General features: G+C 44.2%; 1 protein-coding gene across 4 annotated transcripts in view; it reads right to left on the bottom strand.

The window, feature by feature from the left end:
- The window catches only part of LOC126203898 (aquaporin AQPAe.a-like), a 420,935-nt gene that overhangs the window by 32,736 nt on the left and 362,368 nt on the right, over positions 1-25,831 (bottom strand). For all 4 annotated transcript variants that reach the window (XM_049938284.1, XM_049938286.1, XM_049938285.1 and 1 more), the window contains exons 2-4: positions 22,901-23,804; positions 5,773-5,996; positions 475-618 (exon numbers count right to left, since the gene is read on the bottom strand). In XM_049938284.1, coding sequence (XP_049794241.1) covers positions 475-618; positions 5,773-5,996; positions 22,901-23,039 — 507 coding nt within the window. In that variant the 5' untranslated portion in view covers positions 23,040-23,804. The remainder of the gene's footprint in view (positions 1-474; positions 619-5,772; positions 5,997-22,900; positions 23,805-25,831) is intronic.

The following is a 25,831-nucleotide window of genomic DNA, read 5'->3' as shown; positions in this document are numbered from 1 at the left end:
CCGAGCGCTCAATCACACACACCGAGCGGCAGCAGGTAGTGGCCGAGCAGGTAGTGGCGCAGCATTTGCGACACACCCTGTGGTGGTCTCTAAACATCCCGGATTTCTCACGAGTGTCGCCACATTCCAGTTTCTCACAAGTGTCGCATCTCACAAGTGTCTACAACTCGCTCGCATTGGAAAAGGATGGGGAAAAAAATCAGCCGTGATCTTCTAAAAGAATCGTACCGGAAATTTCCTGAAGCGATTTAGGAATATCACGGAAAACCTTAATACGGATGCCCGGTCGGAGATCTAAACCGCCCTCCTCCAGAATGAGAGTCCAGTATGCTAGCCACTGCGCCAAGTCCCACGGTAGCATTTTTAGGCAGAGGGCATTGCTCTCACGACAGCCGCAGCCAGAATGGACTGGATATCCCGTGTCTTTCAGCAATGAGTCTGCAAAACTTCGTCGGCTACGTAGCAGCGACGCACCAGCAGCAGGCCGAAGCCCAGAACGGCGCCCACGCCCTCAGCCACCAGGTACACCAGGGCGGCCGCCACGTTCAAGTCGCCGCGCAGCACCGCACACAGCGTCACCGAAGGGTTCAGGTGCGCCACCGATATGTGGCCCACGATCTGAGGAAACAAAAAACATACTTAAAAAAAAAGACACGTAAAATGTACACTACTGGCCATTAAAATTGCTACACCAAGAAGAAATGCAGATGATAAACGGGTATTCATTGGACAAATATATTATACTACAACTCATATGTGATTACATTTTCACGCAATTTGGGTGCATAGATCCTGAGAAAACAGTACTCAGAACAACCACCTCTGGTGTAATAACGGCCTTGATACGCCTGGGCATTGAGTCAAACAGAGCGTGGATGGCGTGTACAGGTACAACTGCCCATGCAGCTTCAACTCGATACCACAGTTCATCAAAAGTAGTGACTGTCGTATTGTGACGAGTCAGTTTCTCGGCCACCATTGACCAGACGTTTTCAATTGTTGAGAGATCTGGAGAATGTGCTGGCCAGGGCAGCAGGCGAACATCTTCCGTATCCAGAAAAGCCAGTACAGGACCTGCAACATGCGGTCGTGCATTATCCTGCTAAAATGTAGCGACCGAATGAAGGGTAGAGACACGGGTCGTAACACATCTGAAATGTAACGTCCACTGTTCAAAGTGCCGTCAATGGGAACAAGAGGTGACTGAGACGTGTTACCAATGGCAACCCATACCATCACGCCGGGTGATACGCCAGTATGGGGATGACGAATACACGCTTCCAATGTGCGTTCACCGCGATGTCGCCAAACACGGATGCGACCATCATGATGCTGTAAACAGAACCTGGTCTCATCCGAAAAAATGACTTTTTGCCATTCGTGCACACAGGTTCGTCGTTGAGTACACCATCGCAGGCGCTCCTGTCTGTGATGCAGCGTCAAGGGTAAACGCAGCCATGGTCTGCGAGCTGATTGTCCATGCTGCTGCAAACGTCGTCGAACAGTTCGTGGAGATGGTTGTTGTCTTGCAAACGTCCCCATCTGTTGACTCAGGGATCGAGACGTGGCTGCACGATCCGTTACAGCCATGCGGATAAGATGCCTGTCATCTCGACTGCTAGTGGTACGAGGCCGTTGGGATCCAGCACGGCATTCCGTATTAGCTTCCTGAACCCACCGATTCCATATTCTGCTAACAGTCATTGGATCTCGACCAACGCGAGCAGCAATGTCGCGATACGATAAACCGCAATCGTGATAGGCTACAATCCGACCTTTATCAATGTCGGAAACGTGATGGTACGCATTTCTCCTCCTTACACGAGGCATCACAACAACGTTTCACCAGGCAACGCCGGTCCACTGCTGTTTGTGTATGAGAAATCGGTTGGAAACTTCCCCCATGTCAGCACGCTGTAGGTGTCGCCACCGGCACCAACCTTGTGTGAATGCTCTGAAAAGCTAATAATTTGCATATCACAGCATCTTCTTCCTGTCGGTTAAATTTCGCCTCTGTAGCACATCATCTTCGTGATGTAGCATTTTTAATGACCAGTAGTGTACATTGGTTAACACACTGAAGCGCCAAAGAAACAGGTATAGACATGCGAATTCAAATACAGAGATACGTAATCAGACAGAATACGGCGCTGCGGTCTGGAACGCCTATATAAGTGTTTGGCGCAGTCGATAGATTGGTTACTGCTTCTACAATGGCAGGTTATCAGGATTTAAGTGAGTTTGAACGTGGTGTTGTATCCTGCGCACGAGTGATGGGGTACAGTATCTCTGAGCCAGCGATGAAGTGGGGATTTTCCCGTACGACCATTTGACAAGAGTACCGGGAATATCAGGAATCGGGTAAAACATCAACTCTCCGACATCACTGCGGCCGGAAAAAGATCCTGCAAGAACGGGACCAACGACGACGGAAGAGAATCGTTCATCGAGACAGAAGTGCAATCCTTCCGCAGATTGCCGCAGATTTCAATGATGGGCCATCAACAAGTGTCAGTTTGCGAACCATTCAACGAAACATCATCAATATTGGCTTTCGGAGCCGATGGTTCACTCGTGTGCTCTTGGTGACTGCACGACGCAAAACTTTACGCCTCGCCTAGGCCCGACAACACCGGACTGTTGATGACTGGAAACATGTTGCTTGGTCGGAAGAGACCCGTTTAAAATTTTATTGAGCGGGTAGACAACCTCATGAATCCATGGACCCTGAATGTCGGCAGGGGACTGTTCAAGCTTATGGAGCCTCAGTAATGGTGAGGGCACGTGCAGTTGCAGTGACATGGGACCCCTGATACGTCTATACACGATTTTGACAGGCGCACAGACGTAAATATCTTCTCTGATCACCTGCATCCATTCATGTCCATTGTGCATTCCGACTGCCTTGGGCAATTGCAGCAAGACAACACGTTCAGAATTTCTGCAGAGTGGCTCCGGGAAGACTCCTCTGAGTTTAAACACTTCCGCTAGTTCCCAAACTCCAATGACATGAACATTACTGAGCATATGTGAGATGCCTTGCAACGTGCTGTTCAGAAGAGATCTCCACCCCCTCGTACTCATACGGATTTATGGACAGCCCTGCAGGATTCATAGTGTCAATTCCCTCCAGCACTACTTCAGACATTAGTCGAGTCCATGCCACGTCGTGTTGCGGCACTTCTGCGTGCTCGCGGGGGCGCTACAAGATATTTGGCAGTCGTACCAGATTCTTTGGCTCCTCAGTGTACATATACCGATATTCATTTTATAGTTTGTGAAAGCATCGATTGCAATTTGGATGCAGTACATGGCTGCAGTACATGGCTTTGCTGTCGTTCCAGTTTTCACATTCATAATCGTGGCACAAAAATATTATCAGCTATACGTTGCACAAAGTGGCTGGTTGCAGTAGTCTTAAAGCAATATAATTCAAAGCCACGTAACTCAGCAGTCAATACAATGAAAATTTTTTGCAATGTGGTCCGATGAAGGACTGTGAAAAGTATTACAGCATGTGACTTCTCGGGTTTGCTCTGGATCGTATTGTGTAACATTCATAATCGTGGCACAAAAATATTATCAGCTGTACGTTGCACAAAGTGGCTGGTTGCAGTAGTCTTAAAACAATATAATTCAAAGCCACGTAACTCAGCAGTCAATACAATGAAAATTTTTTGCAATGTGGTCCGATGAAGAACTGTGAAAAGTATTACAGCATGTGACTTCTCGGGTTTGCTCTGGATCGGATTGTGTAACTCGCACAATATTTCATCGATGCAACTGCTCGACATCATCAGGTGGTGGTAACTGCTGCTGTCGCTGCTGCAAGGCGCGGCTGATCGATCCGCCGGAAAATCCGAGAAGTGTATTTATTACAATGTGATTTACTGTTATGCTAAAAATAAATATGACCTAATTTCATTTGAAGTTAATCTCTGTGGAAGATATACAGGGTGGTCCATTGATCGTGACCGGGCCAAATATCTCACGAAATAAGCGTCAAACGAAAAAACTACAAAGAACGAAACTTGTCTAGCTTGAAGGGGGAAACCACATGGCGCTATGGTTGGTCCGCTAGATGGCGCTGTCTTAGGTCAGACGGATATCAACTGCGTTTTTCTGCATAGGAACCCCCATTTTTTATTACATATTCGTGTAGTACGTAAAGAAATAAAAATGTTTTAGTTGGACCACTTTTTTCGCTTGTTACGCGTTGCGGAATTACACCCATCTTCAGACATCTGTTACAAAAAAGGACAAAATATGACCATGCAGCGCCCCCTACCGAGGGCGCTTCGCTGCTAGTTGACTTGTTTAGCGTAAGTATACGCTTTGCTTCAAGACTGCTTGTGTCGCAGTCATGTGTTATTCAACACTTTCTTTGAGTTGTCAAGGCTGTACGCCAGGTTGGTTAGGAATGAGTTGAAGTTTGTGGTATGTAACTTTTATGACCAGATCTCATTTTCTGTAACGTTGAGAAGTGTTGAATGTGCTGTTCACTTATATTTTGCATTTTTTTGTAACAGATGTCTGAAGATGGATGTAATCCCGAAACGCGTAACATGTTCTAATAAAATAGTCAATTCAACATCTCATGACTTTATTGCGATTGTACAGCATTGGTTGCCAATTATTTTCTACACAATGCACCAAATTTGCACTGTGTGCTAAATAGAAGCAACGTTCTTAAACAAAAAAAAAAGTTCAGATGCCTCTGAGCACTATGGGACTTAACATCTGAGGTCATCAGTTCCCTAGAACTTAGAACTACTTAAACCTAACTAACCTAAGGACATCACACACAGCCATGCCAGAGGAAGGATTCGAACCTGTGACCGTAGCGGTCTCGCAGTTCCAGACTAAAGCGTCTACAAAGGCTCGGTCACAGCGGCCGGCGTTCTTCAAAAGCATTTTCCATAAATGATAATGAACAACACATCATCTTCCATTGTAGGTGGCAGCAAGTAATGGTAAATTGGGAAGGTGTGGGGTCAGGGTAAATTAATAAGCTCATAAGAGATCGTAGTGTGTGATGTCAAATGGATACAGAGAGAGGGGTGTATTAAACAGCGTTCGAGGATTTGGAAAATGGAAATGGCTCTGAGCACTATGGGACTTAACATCTGAGGTCATCAGTCCCCTAGAACTTAGAACTACTTTAACCTAAGGTCATCACACACATCCATGCCAGAGGACCGAGCGAGGTGGTGCAGTGGTTAGAGAGTGGACTCGCATTCGGGAGGACGACGGTTCAATCCCGCATCCGGCCATCCTGATTTAGGTTTTCCGTGATTTCCCTAAATCGCTCCTGGCAAATTCCAGGATGGTTCCTTTCAAAGGGCACGGCCGACTTCCTTCCCCGTTCTTCCCTAATCCGGTGAGACCAATGAGCTCGCTGTCTGGTCTCCTTTCCCAAAACAACCAACCATGCCCGAGGGAGGAACCTGCTACCGTAGCCGTCGCGCGGTTATGGACTGAGACGATTTGGAGGGTCCTAAAATTTATAGTGGAGACGGTGACATAAGAGAGCGTGGGTCGGATCAGGCTTTTGCACGTGTGGAATACAGTGGAGGGATTCAGTTCTCATGTTCAGCCGGTTAGCAATTTTAGTATATCGTGGAATGGTTAGTTTACGATCTAAAATTGGTCCTAGGTACTTTTGTGTATTAGTTTATTGGAGAGGACGGTCGTAAATGGCGATGCAACAGAGGTGGTATTACTGAGTGACTGGACTTAGTAACGTGCGCCTAAGTGCGAGTGTCGACTGACCTGTATGACTGTGGCAACGGTCATGCCGAAGACGAGCGGGCCCTGCAGGCCGGGCGGCTTCTGGGAGGTGCCGTCGAGTCCGTAGACGCCGCCCATGCAGCCCACGAACATGAGCAGCGCGGTGCCCAGCAGCTCGGCGCAGAACACGACCAGCATGCGGCGCGCCGACAGCTTGCCGAACACCGAGCCCGTCTCGGGGTGCCGCCGGAACGCCGCCATCACGCCTGCGTGGCATACCGTGCATCAAGCAGGTGTCACTCTACCAAGAAGCTATAAGCCGCCTGAAGTATCAAGTCACAAGTAAGCTGAATAGCGAGATCCTAGTCTACTGCGATCATCTTCTCGCCTTATCCGTAGATACTCGACCATTTCTGAGCAAACAACACCCAAAGTAACCCATGTACTTTATATGCCTTTTAGCAACTATGTAGTTTAGCCGAAGCAGTGGCACAGTGGCTAGCATCGAACCTTCACACTGTCGCGCCAAGTTTTCAAACCCCTATACTTAGTGTTTTTTCTCTTCTTTCGTTCATTCATCTGCCGATACCCGTGTAAGATTACTACACGAATGTTTGCGAATGCATTGTGGTTCTCTCCTCCATCGTACAGACGTCAAAAGAAGATCAAATGTGGGTAAAAGAGGGTGCAACGACTTTCCCAACGTGTGACAGATCCATGTAACACCTTTGGAGGGAATTTTGCTGGCATTTGGTACCAACGAGACATCATTAACCCCCGTTACACTTTATGGGATCTCCTGAGTTCTCGTCTTTTTTTTCTCTTATTTCGGCAGTTTGCCGTCCGAAGCATGACCGAGCCTGAGGATGATGACGCAGGGCACCACACTTTCGCACCATTACAAAAGGAAGGCATCTTTGAGCCAATTTCAAACTTCTGCGTCGCTGTGGGAGACAGTTATAGCGGTTTCGAAAACTGACCCTGTAACTGTGATACACACCGTAAAATGATGGTCCGTTTATTGAAAAACTTATGAAACAGTATTTGTTTTTTAAGATATATATTTGATAATAAACACAGAATACAAATAACAGAAAAAAATTATTACTAGCAATTGTCGAATCAGCGACTTTGCAATGACAACACTCATACGCTACACAGTCAGCAATCAGTGGCTGCGTTAAATTTTTCTAAACGTTTTGTTTTGTACTTAGCAGCGCTCAAAAGTCTTGAAAGATTTAAACTAGATTTTTTGGAGTCGTGTTGGTTTAGGAAATTAACATTCGGACACTTACTTTCATATATCACACGGAGAACACGGCAAGTGCCATAACCGGATTTTCCCTGAAACTTCGCTCTTATGTCTGTTCTTCAGGAAGATTTGATGCATTACTTCGGGTGATACCGATCGTACAACACTGGAAAAATAGAAATTCTGAAGAATACGAGTATTGCACGAAGGTAAGTTTGCCGCCGCGACATTTCTTCATACGAATCTCACTCGGCGAAGAAACGTCGTTAGCATTGCCGAAAATTTCAAACGTTGGCAATAAATTAACGGCAAATCAAGCGTAACGGTATGACTTCCAGGAAAACTGGCGCTTGCAGGTGATTATGAGCCAAGGTATGCCACATCAAAAACGATTTATTGTTTTTTTTGTCTTTTTAATTCATTCACTATATACGAGGGTAATCCAAAAAGTAAGGTCTCCTATTTTTTAAAAGTACATAGACCTGTTTATTTTTACAATGGTTTACATCACTTTACAGCTTGAACATTTAGCTATTTTTCGACATAATCATCATTTCTGTCGATGCATTTTTGTACACTCTGTGGCAGTTTTTGTATGCGCATGTCATACCAGCTCGCCGCCATGCTGTTCAGAAAATTATGAACCTCTTCTTTCACCTCGTTGTCGGATCTGAATCTCTTTCCGGCCAAATGTTCTTTTAACCTACGGAACCGGGCGCCAACTCAGGACTGTAGGGTGGGTGGGTGATTATATTCCACTGAAACTGTTGCAGGAGAGCAACGGTTTGCCGAGCGACGTGTGGGCGAGCGTTGTCATGCAGAATGTGTACGCCCTTGCCCAACATTCCTCTTCTCAGGTTCGGAATTGCCCGTTTGAGTTCTTTCAGAGTCTCACAGTACCTGTCAGCATTAATTGTGGTCCCAGCGATTCAGCTCCGACGACGAGGTGAAAGAAGAGGTTCATAACTTTCTGAACAGCATGGCGGCGAGCTGGTATGACATGCGCATACAAAAACTGCCACAGAGTCTACAAAAATGCATCGACAGAAATGATGATTATGTCGAAAAATAGCTAAATGTTCGAGCTGTAAACTGATGTAAACCATTGTAGAAATAAACAGGCATATGTACTTATAAAAAAATAGGAGACCTTACTTTTGGTATTACCCTCGTATATAGTGAATGAATTAAAAAGACAAAAAAACAATAAATCGTTTTTGATGTGGCATACGTTGGCTCATAATCACCTGCAAGCGCCAGTTTTCCTGGAAGTCATCCCGTTACGCTTGATTTGCCGTGAAATTATTCCCAACGTTCGAAATCTTCAGCGATGCTAACGACGTTTCTTCGCCGAGTGAGATTCGTACCAAGAAATCTCGCGGCGGCAAACTTACCTTCGTGCAATACTCGTATTCTTCAGAATTTCTATTTTTCCAATGTTGTACGATCGGTATCACCCGAAGTAATGCATCAAATCTTCCTGAAGGACAAACATAAGAGCAAAGTTTCAGGGAAAATCGGGTTATGATACTTGCCGTGTTCTCCTTGTGATATTTGAAAATAAGTGACCGAATGTTAATTTCCTAAGCCAAAACGACTCGAAAAAACTGGGATTAAAGCTTTCAAGATTTTTGAGAGCTGCTAAGTACAAAAGAAAACGTTTCGAGAAATTTAATGCAGCCACCGATTGCTGAGTGTGTAGCGTATAAGTGTTGTAATTGCAAAGTCGCTGATTCGACTATTTCAAGTAATAGCTTTTTTCTGTTATTTGTATTCTATCTTTATTATCAAATGTATGTCTGAAAAACAAATACTGATTCACATTTTTTTAATAAAAATATCTTTTTAAGGTGTGTGTCACAGTTATAGGGTCAGTTTTCGAAAGCCCTATAATTGTCTCCCACTGTGACGCAGGAGTTTGAAATAGGCTCACAGATGCCTGCAACTTTCTTTTGTAATGGTTCGAAAGTGTGGTGCCCTGCGTCATTCTCCTCAGGCTCGGCCATGCTTCGAACGGCAAACTGCCCAAACATGCGAAAAAAAGACGAGAACTCAGGAGGTCACATAAAGTGTAAAGTGGGTTAATGATGTCTCGTTGGTACCAAATGTCAGCAAAATTCCCTCCAAAGATGCTACATCGATATGTCTCACGTTGGTAAAATCGTTGCATCCTCTTTTGCCCACATTTGACCACTTCTTTTCACGGCTGTACGATGGAGGACAGCATTGAAATCACGTAGTTTTCTAACGGGTGACCGAGGAAAACATTTCAGACACACAGTTCCTAAGAATCGACACGAAAAGGCTTCGGGAACTGTCAGAAAGGTTGCCAATGAAACCGCTCCTTCTCTTCGAGCGTAGATTCCCACACATTTCGCAGTCAAAAATGACTGTTCGCAACGCTACGAGCAACAGAAAGACGTTCCTGACAATGATGCACCTGCAATCCCATGGAACATGATTGCATACCTCTGAAGTGTTGTGTGAGCGCAATTTTTGCTCTGGTGTATGGGACGGAACCACCAAGGACCATTCAAAACCGTTCGACGAAATTTCAACGTGGTCCGAAGCAGTAAAGGGTGTTTATGCTTTTTCATCACCCCTGTGGCGTGATCATGGGGTGGGTGCAACATTGACACACACGTGAATAAAATGATAAAGAGTTCTTCTAAGCCCTCAGTTCGGTAACACCCGTGGTGCCTCCCACATACTTTTCCTGCCACTTTAAAAACACAGACACTCCTATTCACATGCAGGCAGTGTGGTGTCACCGCCAGACACCACACTTGCTAGGTGGTAGCTTAAATCGGCCGCGGTCCATTAGTACATGTCGGACCCGCGTGTCGCCACTGTCAGGATCGCAGACCGAGCGCCACCACAAGGCAGGTCTCGAGAGACGTACTAGCACTCGCCCCAGTTGTACGACGACGTTGCTAGCGACTACACTGACGAAGCCTTTTCTCTCATTTGCCGAGAGACAGTTAGAATAGCCTTCAGCTAAGTCCATGGCTACGACCTAGCAAGGCGCCATTAGTTACTTCATGTATCTCAAGATAGTCTCACTTGTATCATCAAGAATGCTGTATACCAAAGGACGATATAAAAGTTAAGTGTTCTAGTAGCTACGTTCTTTTCTTTATCACATTCATTACGAATCCTGTTCCAGACTTCGCGCCAGTCGGCGTGTGTGTACGTGTGCCCTTTCGGCTACCCGTCTCTGTGGACTGGCTGCCTTGTCAGTCCACTACAGGCAGGCAACCCTGTAACAGCATGCAGCTGAGAAGTACTACGCTGTTGCTCTAGTGCCTGCTTGCAGGTACGCCGAATATGACGGGCGTTGAAGGGGTTGCTATTTTGTCTAACACCTATGCGGATGCGCACGTGTACCTGTCAAAGATTGTCTCTGTACAGGTAGACGCAGTGGGGTTAGACAAAATTGTGGTGAAATTTGGTGCCAATGTCACACCATTAACTCACGTTTCACCCCACACGAACTTCGGAGGTTTGACGTTTCTTTCACAAGTGTCGACATGTTGCTGTTTGAAGCGTGGGCAACCCCGAGGGTGATATTGCATGGCGCCATGATTTTGCACCATTACCGAGGAAAGTTGGGGCACCTTTCAGCAAATTTAAACCTCTGTGTCGCAATGGGAGACAGTTATGGAGTTCGAAAATGTAACCCTTTAACTGTATAGTACAATGTATATTTACTGAGTGCCGTGCTCTCTGTACAGTACAGATATACATAGAGCTGAGCTGCCTGCTATTCAGGTAGGTGCAACTGCGTTAATGTTAGCTTCCAACAGAGGGGACATGGGGCAACAATTGTTTTACACTCAACACTTCCACGTCACTTCAGTCAAATAATTTCTTACTGGACATTCATCTGTCAAGCGCAGATATAAACACACACACACACACACACGACTCCAATCAGTATGTGCATAGTATCAACAGTATCTGAAGACAGCATCAGGATCATGTCAACAACCGCTTGCTATAAGATCTCAACTGGACATTCTGCAAGTGATCCTAATTATCTTTCGCTGGATTCGGGATTTGATCGAAAGTAGAGAGATCAGTAAAAGTGAACACTGAGCCACTACCACGCACTGTCACCATACTACATAAAGTATTTGAGGATGGTGAAGCACACAGCAGACAGTCGCAATCCCGTTAGTCGTTATTACTCTTGCGTATGTAGATTTCGGCTATAAATAGCCATCTTCAGTGCTAAAATACAAGAAAAATTACAGAATCAGAATTAATTTACTTTACATGGAGCAATAAGGAAAACACCGTGTTATCAAATAGCAGCTATCCATTCTGGTAAACATACCATTTGAGTTACACTCCTACAAACTCGTGGCAGTTCATGCTTCCATACGATCTTACTGATGTATAAGAAGGCGGAAATTGAGGCGGTTACTTATCAAGTACAGAAACCTTAGTTTATTTCATCTACTGCAAGTAATTGCCTCCATGTTTCAAATTATGTAACGGAGTTTTATTTCAGTACAGTAGTTTAAACCCTTCTTTTTAATATCTAAAATCACCAAGCAAATTTGCATATCACTATCAAATATTCAAAAAATGCAAACTTACAATTTGCTTGCACATATCTTATGAGGGACTACGCTAAGTTTTAACTTTTGACGAATTTCAGTTTGGTATGTAACTATTTTATCAAACGATCTTCAACAAAATCTTTTTAATTTTTTAATTTTTATTTCTAAAGGGATGTAAAAAATTTGTGTAATAGAGATATATAAATCTATTAATGATCCTTTACATAGGATTTGACGGATAGCTTCGCCACGAAGATATGAGCAAGCACGTTTTAACTTTGCAGTTCTTGAATATTTCAAAGTGATATGCAAATATGCTTGTCGATTTTAAATATTTAAAAAGGGTCTTTAAACAGCTGTATTGAAATGAAATTCATCATCATAACCATCATTTCCTTATAAGGCTTAGGCTGTTGCCTGTTCCAAACTCACAAACAAAATCATTCTCATCTTCTTCTAGTTCTTCCAGTATCTCTTTTCCCAGTCATAATCTTCTGAGGAGTTCTCATGAGGTGTTGTTTCCAATCTTCATGAAATTTTTTAATTTTTCGTTAATTCATTCAGGTTTTTAGATTTAAAAAAACACTTTATTTTGTAAATAATTCCTGAAAACGTCATACTTCACTAACCTATTTTCTACTGTGTACTGTTTCCATGCTACTGAAAAAAGAGTATCCAGGAGCGAAGGACAGTAATTCGGGAAGTTAAATTTTTGTGTTATGCGATTGGGCAGAGACTACTCTTGGCAGCAGATTGATAGAAAAGTGACTAACTGCCAAGTCGTAAAATGGACATTCCTCCCTTCATGAAGAAACGTACATTAAAATCATGAGAAACAATGAAACATATTCTCTTCCGGGTTCAAACGTGCATTGAACTTGATGGTGACCTTCAAAATTTGTTACAAAATTCGTTAGAAATTGTGGCATACTTTATGTGGACTGCCAAATATGCGTTATATAGTGTCGTATATGACGTATCGTAGAAACTGTATTACAAACGGTTGCAAATTTTTAACGTCACAAAAAATAATAATTAACACTCGAAATAAACAAAAAAGTAAAATAGTTCTACAACTATAGAAAATATTTATAAGGGCTTGTCTTGGCTACGATTAGAGGTAACGCAGATTTCTGTTCGAACATCTTTGTTTCTTCTGGGTCACACAGTGTAAATAACTTGTGACACCTCTCGCCTCCGCTGGATGAAAGATCGACGGTAATTCACCATTACTTTGGTAATTACAAATTTTTTTAACAGACTACCGGTTATGGTAACCGGTACTACAATTGTGAACGGGAAACAGCCAAGATAAAGACGTCTCGTGGACGACTAGGTTATCAGAAACGACGCAAAAATTCGTATAAGACAATCGTAGGTAGGTATATCAATAGTATCATTTGTAAGAAAAATCCGAGAAACCTAAACCTGAATGGCTGAATATATATTTGAGAGTCCAGTGTTCTAATCACTGTGCCACTCTAAATGGTCATTCAAAGGAATACTGGCTGTTCGGGAAGGAAGTCTCACCGAGCGTACAATGTGTGTTCGGTGTAGAATGTAAGTTTCTTGTGTAGCTTGACACTGGACATTATCACAATAGTGAGTGAGTTGGTCGGAGATGTACACAATTGTTCGTGACAATTTCACCAAGGATACAAGTATTACAGTGAAATTTATTCCGCAGACTAGACACATGATAATACGCATATGATTAGAATTACAGAATTGTACATGCACTTTGAACGTGCGAATTCAATGCGGTGTGAAGCTGCCACACACTGCAATCAGAGCCTCCAGACGTCGTGGCATGAAATCCAAGAGGGTCTGGATATGTTGGTGGGAAACACACTGGCACGCGATAGGTAGGCACATTCACAAAGCATCCACAGTGGTTCCATGAAGGGCATAACGAATAACTTGCCCACCGACCAAAATGGATAAAGTACAGGCGAATGTGCAAGCTAGGAAGGTTCTGGTACCAGTCGTTCTTCGCAGAAGGCTTATTCATTCGTCGTCACTTGTACCGGGCATTGTCCTGCTGAAACATACATGTAGAGCTGGCCACATGTTGGTAACGTTCCGGGCTATAAAACCTCTTACTGTGGCGTGGTCCTCAACACGGTCACTCGCACAACAGAGATACACACTTCTTACTTCATAAAGGATCGGATGACGCAACGGCAAATAACAAAGAAGCTCTACTAGGACTTCGCGATGTAATATTGCTGCACCTGATCACTACGTTTGAGCCCTGAGTATGGGACTATAAGCAGTGCCTTGAATTAGCCGGTGTCATCATTGAATTCATTGAGTTGTAGGAGGTTCACTTCCATACGATCGATACAGTCGATGAAAATAACGGCACACAGTTGAACAGCTCCTCTTGAAACGGAGAACACAGTCATGTTTTCGCCATCTCGAGTCGAAGCATATTAGGTAATGAATGAGCGAGAGAGCCAGCGAGCTGTCTGTACCAGGCAGACCCTTGCCGGCAATTACGTGCACCGGCAACTTGCAACTGTCGCCAACATAAACTTTTAATTTCGATGTATAACTTAAAATCAACCCGAGGAATAAGGCTTCAATCATGTAGAAGAAAGAGCTTTGTGAAAACTAAAAACCTTTACGAAACACACTGCATGCTGTCCGAATCTTATAGTAACGCCTGTAGCGTCTTCCACTGGACATTGTTAGTCACCTCTATAACGATGTCGCGTTTACTAAACAATGTCGTAAAGAAAGGTGCTGCTCTTCGTAGGATATTCTATTTCCGTTTTATTAACTTAACCTTGTAAGGATCCCAGACCGACGAGCAAAACTTAAGAACCGATCGAACAAGTCTTTCCCTAGTAACACCCTCTGGGAACGCTTTACATTTCCTTAAGAGTCTTCCAAGGAAACCTTGCCTCCCATCAGCTTTTCCTAGAAACTGTTTGTGTTACCACTCCAATTTAGGTCACTTTAAGCTTGTTACTGTGTCCAGTAATCCATCACCAGTATAGTAAACAGTAATGGATCTGTTCGTCTATTTACAGTGAGGAGACAAAGGTCTTGGGATACCTCGCAATATCGTGTCGGACCTCCTTTTGACAGGCGTAGTGCAGAAGCTCGACGTGGCATGGACTCAACAAGTCGTGGGTAGTCCCTTGCAGAAATGTTGAGCCATGCTGCGTCTACAGCCGTCCGTAACTATGAAAGTGTTGCCAGTGTAGAATTTTGTGCAGGAACTGATCTCTCTATTATGCCCCACAAACGTTTTATGATATTTATGATGCGCGGTCTGGGTGACCAAATCATTCACTCGAATTGTCCATAATGTTCTTAAAACCAACTGCAAACAATTCTCACCCGATGACATGCTCTATTGTCATCCATACGAAATTCTATCGTAGTTTGGGAACATGAAGTATGTGAATGGCTGCAAATAGCCAAACATAGCATTTCCAGTCAAGATTGCTTCAGCTGCACGAGAGGACCCAGTCCATTCTATGTAGACACAGCCCAGAATAATTATGGAGCCACCACTACCTTGCACAGTGCCTTGTTGATAATTTGGATCCATACTTTCGTGGGTTCTGCGCCACACTCTAAATCTATCATCAGCTCTTAGTCACTAAAACCGGGACTCATCTGACCAGGTCGCTATTTTCAAGTCGTTTAGGGTTCACCCAACATTCTCAAGAGCCCAGGAGAGGCGCTGCAGTCGACGTCGTGCTGTTACCAATGGCACTCATGTCGGTCGTCTGCTGCCATACCCCATTAACGCCATATTTCGCAGAATTGTCCTAAAGGATACGTTCGTCGTACGTCCCACATTGATTTCTGCAATTCTTTCATGAAGTGTTGCCTGTCTGTTAGCATTGACAACTCTAAGTAAGTGCCGCTGCTCTCGATCGTAAAGTGAAGGCCGTCTGCCACTGTGTTGTCTGTGGTAATGCCTGACATGTGGTATTCTCGGCACACTCTTATATACACTACTAGACATTAAAATTGCTACACCACAAAAATGACGTGCTACAGACGCTAAATTTAACCGACAGGAAGAGGATGCTGTGAGATGCAAATGTTTAGCTTTTCAGAGCATTCACACAAGGTTGGCTCCGGTGGTGACACCTACAACGTGCTGAGATGAGGAAAGTTTCCAACCGATTTCTCATACACAAACAACAGTTGAACGGCGTTGCCTGGTGAAACGTTGTTGTGATGCCTCGTGAACGGAGGAGAAATGCGTACCATCACGTTTCCGACTTTGATAAAGATCGGATTGTAGCCTATCGCGATTGTTGTTTATCGTATCGCGACATTGCTGCTCGCGTAGGTCGATATCCAATGACGGTTAGCAGAATATGAAATCGGTGGGTTCAGGAGGGTAATACGGAACGCCGTGCTGGATCCCAACGGCCTCGCATCAGTAGCAGTCGAGATGACAGGCATCTTATCCGCATGGCTGTACCCTCTCGTGCAGCAACGTCTCTACCCCTGAGTCAACAGATGCGGACGTTTGCAAGACAACAATCATCTGCCCGAGCAGTTCGACGACGTTTGCAGCAGCATGGACTATCAGCTCGGAGACCATGGCTGCGGTTACCCTTGACGCTGCATCACAGACAGGAGCGCCTGCGATTGTGTACTCAACGACGAACCTGGGTGCACGAATGGCAAAACGTCATTTTTTCGGATGAATCCAGGTTCTGTTTACAGCATCATGATGGTCGCATCCGTGTTTGGCGACATCGCGGTAAACGCACATTGGAAGCGTGTATTCGTCATCCCCATACTGGCGTATCACCCGGCGTGATGGTATGGGTTGCCATTGGTAACACGTCTCTGTCACCTCTTGTTCCCATTGACGGCACGTTGAACAGTGGACGTTACATTTCAGATGTGTTACGACCCGTGGCTCTACCCTTCATTCGGTCCCTACATTTCAGCAGGATAATGCACGACCGCATGTTGCAGGTCCTGTACGGGCCTTTCTGGATACAGAAAATGTTCGACTGCTGCCCTTGCCAGCACATTTTCCAGATCTCTCACCAATTGAAAACGTCTGGTCAATGGTGGCCGAGCAACTGACTCGTCACAATAAGCCAGTCACTACTCTTGATGAACTGTGGTACCGTGTTGAAGCTGCATCGGCAGCTGTACGTGTACACGCCATCCAAGCTCTGTTTGACTCAATACCCAGGCGTATCAAGGCCGTTGTTACGGCCAGAGGTGGTTGTTCTGGGTACTGATTTCTCAGGATCTATGCTCCCAAATTGCGTGAAAATGTAATCACATGTCAGTTGTAGTATAATATATTTGTCCAATGAATAGCCGTTTATCATCTGCATTTGTTCTTGGTGAAGCAATTTTAATGGCAAGTAGTGTATGAAGAGCAGTGCTTGTTTGGAGTGATTCCAACAACACGCTTCAAAAAAGAACTTCCAAAAATCTGCCGAAACAACAGACAGAATGGACCCGACGATTCTTAGGGAGGACACCCGGTATTTATGCAGGTGTTGTCAGGCCACCCGTTTAACATCTGCATTTCTTCTTGGTGTAGCAATTTTTTAATGGCCAGTAGTGCATGCATATTGCTATCCCATAAATTTTGCCAGCTCAGTGTATGTGCAATACGTGAAATTTGTTAATGTTCAGCCAACTACCAGCCAAGCACCAGTCATCGGTTCGCTGCAGGTCTGTCTGCATTCCGCGTCTGTCTTACCGTTGCAACCTACCGGTAGACAACACCACCGACTGTCGGCATCCTCATGGATCGTTTGTATGTGTGTTATAAACAGTCACACTCATACAACATTAATTACGAGTACTGACGAAATAACTACGTAGCTGTCTATTTCGTTCCGTTGAGAATAACGAGGTTGAGGTCTGTCTGCTGGATCCCGACACAAGCTTGGTACGATACTCGGTGTAATTGTAACGAATGCTTCCTGAAGTAAAGGAACACGGCGTCAACCTGGGCGTCTTAGATCTCCTGGACGAACACAGCGACTTGAGTTTCAAAAATGGCTCTGAGCACTATGGGGCTCAACTGCTGTGGTCATAAGTCCCCTAGAACTTAGGACTACTTAAACCTAACTAACCTAAGGACGTCACACACATCCATGCCCGAGGCAGGATTCGAACCGGCGACCGTAGCGGTCGTGCGGTTGCAGACTGTAGCGCCTTTAACCGCTCGACCACTCCGGCCGGCGACTTGAGTTTCGCAAGATCTTTGTTTACAGACTCCTTGTTGACTTATAGAGGACAATTTCGTTCTCCAAAAAACCTCATAATGCGGGTACAAAAAATATTTTTCATAGTTTTATAACACACTAACGCCAGTGATGTTCCTTAAGCCTGTAAATACGTGGATCTCTCCAGCGATCCATCTCGAAAACGGGAATGACCCACGCTTTCTTTTTCAATGGACAGGTAGCCTGTGACTGTGCCTCAAATTGCCGCTAGAAGGGAAGTAAGTGTCCTCGTGTGATCTCTGTAGAATGTCAGAAGTGTCTCATCTTGTGCAGGCGCCTATCTGCTGTTGAGGTTCTGAAGCCATTGAAGGAATTAGCAAGCGTTTCCACGCTGATTGGTTCTGCGTCTTGTTTCCCAAAATTGTGATAGTTAAATGTTACGTACGAGCTGAGAGGTACAACAAATACCATGAGAGGTCACCATCACACAGTCACATCCACTCACCAGGCACCTCTCCAGTGCATGCAGCAGCCTCCACATGGCGCACACGATATGGATCTCTTTCCGCTTCCGCGCCACGTCCTTCAGCAAGTGATATATGTCCGCTGACAATGTGAACAGTTGCCAAAGAGAACGCTGTCCACTGCGGGCTACGTTGCCTCTACCTTGTTCTAGTGCATAAGCCAGTTCTTCCGCCGACAGATATGAAACACGATGCGTCAATGACACTCTGGCGGTTCCGAAACTTTAGCTAGACCATTCTGCTGATTGCCTGCATCCAGCTTAGTACAATTGTTTGAAGACTACATTCCACCTAGTGCATGGATAATAGGACAATCGAAAATGTCTACAGCATTACTATTATTTATAGTGATAACATCGTAGACTAGCAACTGATTGCAAAGCTATTTAGATTTCATTGTGTTTGGTTTAGGACATCAAGTGCCAACTATAGGGGAAAGCGTCCATAAATGATACAAACTGGTAAAATGACATACCACGTGTTTCTTCTTCCTGCCACAAGAGGCAGCAATTTTTGGCACAAGGTTATGTTCTGGTGTTGACGACACGGTTGCATCAGAAATGGCGGAGGCCGTTTACTTATGCGCTAATGTGTTATCTGAAGAATTCGTGCGCATCGGGTTTTAAAAGTTGTAACAATTGTTCTTCTGTGGCATACTACACCTGGATAATTAGATTTATAATCTTATGTCCACGAAGTAGCATGGTTTCAGAAAGCATCGCTCTTACGAAACTTAGATTGCCCTTTTCTCACATGATATACTGCGAAATATGGATGAAGGGCAACAGGCACTTGCATATTTCTAGATTTGTGGAAAGCGCTTGACATAGTGTTCCATTGCAGGCTGTTACGCATATGGAATAGGTTCACAGATATGAGTGTGTCGAAGACTTCTTAAATTATAGAATCCAGTATGTTGTCGACGATGGCCAGTGTTTATCGGAGACAAGAGTGTCATCAGGAGTGCCCTAGGTAAGTGTGACAGGACCGCTATTATCCCATATATACATACATGATTTAGCGGACCGGGTGGGAAAAAAAATGGTTCAAATGGCTCTGAGCACTATGGGACTTAACTTCTAAGGTCATCAGTCCCCTAGAACTAAGAACTACTTAAACCTAACTAACCTAAGGACGTCACACACATCCATGCCCGAGGCAGGATTCGAACCTGCGACCGTAGCGGTCGCGCGGTTCCAGACTGTAGCGCCTTTAACCGCTTGGCCACCACGGCCGGCGGACCGGGTGGGGACCGCCATTCATTTCCATTTACGGTAATATAACACATCGGTCATTATTATAATAACTATTTCAGTAATAATAGTTGGAAATTATAAGAGAATCTCTAAACGCCAGTTATACGATTCAGAGAACTTGCGGAAGGCTATTGATGCTGTTAATAACAAACAAATAGACTGGCAGAGTGCCTCAAAAATGTTCGGTGTTCCTCAAGCTACTTAAGAAGAAGAGTACGTGACAAGAAAAAGCAAATTAGGGAGTTGATAAAGGTTTAGGTCAGTTCCAACAAACGCTTCTAACATACCTAGAAATTAAGCTATTACAACACAATAAAGGTCATGAATCCAAGCCAGTTGAACTTACACACATCAAAAAAAGTTTTGCATCACCCTGGTTCCCAGAACTCCTGAAGACAAACGTTGACTGTGGATATTGTATCACAGACACAGTCCCTTTGACTGTTCAGAGATGTCACTAAACCCGCCCAAAGATGTAAACATCAGCAGTGCCTATTAGAAGAAGGGGATCCGACAGCCGATCCGTTCCAGTCATTCCACCAGGAGGGAGCTACATGGCTCTTGTTGTCTGTAGTTCAACCACGCCTAGACGGTCAATACCGCGGTTCGATCGCGTCCGCATAGTTACATTGTCCCAGGAAGGGCTCTCAATAAGGGAAGCGATGTTGTTCGGACATGGAGGGGATACAGAGAGACAGAAACTGCCGATGACATGCCTCGCTCAGGCCGCCCAAGGGTAACCACTGCAGTGGCTGACCGCTACCAACGGATTATGGATCGGAGGAACCCTGACAGCAACGCCACCATGTTGAATAATTCTTTTCGTGCAGCCACATGCGCAATAGGCTGCATGATGCGCAACTTCACTCCCAACGTCCATGGCGAGGTCCATCTTTGCAACCACGACACCATGCTGATCGGTATAGATGGGCCGAACAACATGCCGACTGGACCGTTCAGGATTGGCATCACGTTCTCTTTACTGATGAGTGTCACATATGCCTTCAACCAGGCAACCGTCGGAGACGTGGTTGGAGGTAACCCGGTCAGGCTGAACGCTAGACACACTGTCTAGCGAGTGCTGCAAGGTGATGTTTTGGGGTAGCGTTATATGGGTCCGACGTACGCCGCTGGTGGTCATGGAAGGCGCCGTAACGGTTGTACGATACGTAAATGCCATCCTCTGACCGATAGTGCAACCATATCGTCTTCATGGACCACAATTCGCACCCCCATCGTGCACATCTTGTGAATTATTTCCTTCAGGATAAAGACATCGCTCGACTAGAGTGGCCAGCATTTTCTCAAGACATGAACCCTATAGAACATGCCTGGGATAGGTTGAAAAGGGCTGTTTATGGACGACGTGATCCACCAACCACTCTGAGGGATCTACGCCGAATCGCCGTTGAGAAGTGGTACAATGTGGATCAACAGTGCCTTGATGAACTAGTGGATAGTATACCACGACGAATATAGGCATGCATCAATGCAAGAGGACGTGTACGGCATATTAGAGGTACCGGTGTGTGCAAGAATCTGGACCACCTCTTCTGAATTTCACGCTGTATGGTGGTACAATACGCAATGTGTGGTTTCCACGAGCAATAAAAACGGTGGAAGTGATGTTGCTCTCTACTCCAGTTTTCTGTACAGGTTCCGGAACTCTCGGAACCGAGGTGATGCAAAACTTTTTTGATCTGTGTATACTGAATGATATAAGGAAACTGGCATTTGAGTAAGCCAAGAGAAATGACATTGGGAGTCGTGTCAGCAAGTGGACATTGATGGCAAGTAAGTACCTATTTAATTTAACTAAATAAACGACAAGCACTTAATACCCTAGCAATAATTCGGCAAACCTCTCTTTCGTCGTGTTCACATGTGACGTTTGCAAATATATGTGAATCTGTATAGAAGATATAGGAGTATGTCATTTCGCCCAACGAAACTTACGACAGGATACTGAGTAAGCCCTCTAATAATACGTTGTGGTAATCCTATAAGGTATAATATAGTTTTCTTGTGTATTTAATAGTTCTTAATGTTAACTTACAAAAAATAAACCTCGTAATTCAAATATTGTGACCACGGTAGAATTTGTTCTTTGTGATATGTGGTTTTAGGTCGCCTTCCCTACCGAAGTTAAGTTCTGTATTGTAACATACTGTTATCTTGATAAATGTTACTGTTTACATCTTACTTTATTGTTACATTTCAGTTACCTTGGCGCCATGTCAAAAAAAGTGTTTAATTAGTAATCGGTCAATTAGCCACCTTTATAAAGAATTATAGCAGTACTACATTTTCCTCCTACCATGGATGTTTGGTGTAAATTAATATCAGCATTGAGGCACAACATACGCAACACTAATTTATTTGGAAATTCCTTCAGTTTAAGGAGATCCATTTGACCGCTACTTTGCAGTCGTCGACTGATAATAAATTTTAATTTTAATCACAACCTTAAAATTCCAGAGGAATCATGGTTTTCAACTTTAACAAGATCATTATTGTCCTGGAATCGAAAGTAAAGAAGTTAATTGGCAAATGTAGTAACTTGTAGACCCGACAGTAAACTACTTTCGTTCTTTCATCCATTAAATGTTGGAGGATAGAACATGTTTATGGTAAAAATTTATCCAGTATCACGGTTGCAGACCGTCTCGGGGTTTGGAGTGATGTCATTATTTACTTAGCGGCTTCTGTACGGCTTAGAAATTGAAAGAGAAATTTGAAAACACGTTACATATGATACATCTTTCTACAATTAAAATATTCTGTGCAGTAGACAAGTACAAACATTTTCTGTTTACTTTTAAGGGGAACCTTGTTATCAGTAATCAAACGGTTCAAATGGCTCTGAGTACTATGGGACTTAGCAGCTGAGGTCATCAGTCCCCTAGAACTTAGTACTACTTAAACCTAACTAACCTAAGGACATCACACACATCCATTCGCGAGCAGGATTCGAACCTGCGACTGAAGCGCCTAGAACCGCTCGGCCACACCAGCCGGCTATCAGTAATCCTTTTCGCATTATATGACAGATGTTCAGTACGTTTGCAAACGTAACCCACGCTTGAAATAATTATCATGTAGACTTGCGGAATGCTTATTGCAGAGCCGATGGGATGCATAAAACTAGGAGACACAACAACTACTAAAAACCAGGTCTGCTTAAAAACAAAAATAAATTTCAACAACAAAAACGAGTGCAGTAATAATTATTCTTATCTACAAGATAAACAACATTTAAGTAGCCAATGAGGAATAATGGTTACAAATATTGACAAAACTATTAATTACTTTACTGTACTCTACAGATGTCAATCAAATGGAAAACAATGTAAGATCCTCGTAACGAAGTGGTGCAACTGACACTTACCCTTGACGGCGGCCAGGCAACACGGTTCGACAGGAGTTTTCTCGCCCATTGGTGGCGGTGTCTTTCCGTTGGCGACGTCCGGCGCGCAGTGTATTACGGTGATGTCCGGCGTCATTTTAGCCAACTCTCCGTTCGGCATGCTGATATGCTGTAGCTGAAGTGGTGGAGTGCTGGGAAGACGTCCTCGGTCTGCTTTCCGGAAAAGCGCCTATCACGATTTGCAAGGAAACTAATTAGGCGCTGTATCTGTGGAACATTACAGCTCGTTTTTGTTTATCGTAATTTTTTCTTTTACGCCTGCATGCTATAAATTTTGGAATAGCGATTGGAGTCGATGATCAAGTACGTCAGGGAAAAATGTTAAGATACGTGCGTATACTAGTAATTCATCCTTTGTTTCTAAATTCCTTCTGTTTGAAACAAAGACCGATTACTACGGAAGTACAGTCATTTCGAAAATGTACTTGCAACAGTGAGTTTAAGCTGTCAGTTGAGTGAAATTTTCTGAAGCTTCAGAAACGCTAAGGAATCTGAATGCGGTGAAGCTATACTGCTGCGACTTTCACTTACAACTGGATGATTATTTGTTGGTTTTGCTAGCTATTATTTCTTCACAGGCGTCTCGGCGTTTCATCCTAAAAATTAATGTAATAATGGCTCAAACATTTGAAATGACTACTGAATTACCACACGGCAGTCCAAACGATTTGTATGATATATTCACCAGGCAAACACGCTGCTCTTTGTTGTTAGTAGAACATGTGCACTTAGACCTTTTCTTTCTCGATATTTAAGCTATCCAGTTTGTACTGTCAGTTTGAAACTTCTGGTTAGATGAGTTAACGCATCACACTCCTGTTCTTGACGACCACTCCTTCACTGATGTTGCTGGACGGTGAGTATCCTGGAACAAGAGAAGAATGGATTGCCTTAGAAAATGTGTTGACGAGCGGTGTGTGTGGTGTCACTGCCAGACACCACACTTGCTAGGTGGTAGCTTAAATCGGCCGCGGTCCATTAGTACATGTCGGACCCGCGTGTCGCCACTGTGTGATCGCAGACCGAGCGCCACCACACGGCAGGTCTCGCGAGACGTACGAGAACGCGCCCCAGTTGTACGACGACGTTGCTAGCGACTATACTGACGAAGCCTTTGCTCTCATTTGCCGAGAGACAGAATAGCCTTCAGCTAAGTTAATGGCTACGACTTAGCAAGGCGCCAATTGTCACAGTGCATGTATCTTACGAGTCTCATTTGTATAGTCAAGAGAGATGTATCACAAGGATTGATTAAAAGTTAAGTATATTCCAAAGCTACGTATTTTCTTTATAGTATTCAATACGTATCCTGTTCCAGACTTGACGCCAGTCGGCGTGTGTGTACGCGTGCCTTTCGGCTTCCTTCTCAGTGTGGCGTAGCTACCTTCTTACGTCACAACAGTGTGTGTGGATTGTTAAATGTAAAGGAACACAAGGTCATGCCATTCACGAGGTGAGGAAATGCCGTAGTCTCTCTCAATACGGTTAGTGAGTCGCTACTGGAGTAGACATCTTACGACCACCTGTGAGTAGCAGTAAGTGGAGACATGAAACAGAACGTTGTCATAGACTAACATTCAAGTGGAGAGAACGATATGCTACTGTTTCCTGGTTGGATATAGCGAAACTGCATTTCGTCAGTGACTGAAAAAGCTTATAAAACAATGGTACGCTGCACTGAATCTACACAAGGAAGCTAGCGCGAATGACTCTCAACCTTGTTAGAATTGCAGGAGAGAGTAGCACAACTGCTAAAAATATCGGCTGACAAGCACTAGGAGAAAAATCTCACATACGTGACCGACAAATACCTAGAAAACTCCAATACAGATTTTCTGAAGGGAATGCACATTCAGTTCACCTATATAACTATCCTTTACTAAAGGTGCAGATATAAGTCACAAAGGACACATGAGCGATCATTACGATCATTCTTGCCAATTCCACTCACCTATGTCAGGGAATGCAACCTTAAAATATGGTACAGCAAGAAGTAACCTCTTCCAGCTAATTCGGAGAGTCTATAAACAGATATACAGTGGAAAGTTGTCAATTCTTTCTAGTGTCTACTGCACGACAACGCTAATTGTAAAAAAGTTTAAGTCATGTTAGGGGGATGTCTTACCGATCTTAACGTTCGATGGATAGACTTTGCTTCAAATGGCTCTGAGCACTATGGGACTTAACATCTGAGGTCATCAGTCTCCTAGAACTTAGAACTACTTAAACCTAACTAAGGACATCGCACACATCCATGCGCGAGGCAGGATTCGAACCTGCGAACGTAGCGGTCGCGCGGTTCCAGACTGAAGCGCCTAAAACCGCTCGGCCACACCGGCCGGCGGATAGATTTTCACCACCAACAGTATCACTTGTCTTAACTCCATAAGGCACTGAATAATGATTTGGTAAATAACACCGGGCATTCACGCATAGTACGGTTACCAGTAAGACAACGTCACCGTTCTCCTGCTTTCGCTAGCCGATGAGTGCCGTTGAAAATTTATTCCACTTGCGAATACTCTGCCAGCTGAGCATTCTGAACACGTCCCGTGACAAAACTCAGAACTGTCAGTATTCCACTCCTCCTCTGGTGACACAGCATTATTCGCAAACAGTGAAGATCCGTACTGAGAACCAGTCCAGTACATAGTTTAATGTCATCCAGATCAGTATATTACACAGTTCAGTCATGGTGACTACATAAAACGCTAGTGACGTGGCAGTGAAAAGTCTGCTTTCAGTTCAAAGATAATTTCTCATTGCAGTCATCTTTAGATAGGTACTGGGTGAAAAAACAATTCAAAAATGATTTCATATCTTTTGCTATAACCTCTTCATTCGGCGCCAGTTGTTTTCCAGCCACAAGCTGTTTTAGATGCGGGAATAAAA

The sequence above is a fragment of the Schistocerca nitens genome, chromosome 9 (assembly GCF_023898315.1).
Source record: "Schistocerca nitens isolate TAMUIC-IGC-003100 chromosome 9, iqSchNite1.1, whole genome shotgun sequence".
Classification (NCBI taxonomy): domain Eukaryota; kingdom Metazoa; phylum Arthropoda; class Insecta; order Orthoptera; family Acrididae; genus Schistocerca; species Schistocerca nitens.
This window is presented reverse-complemented; position numbering and strand designations above follow the sequence as displayed.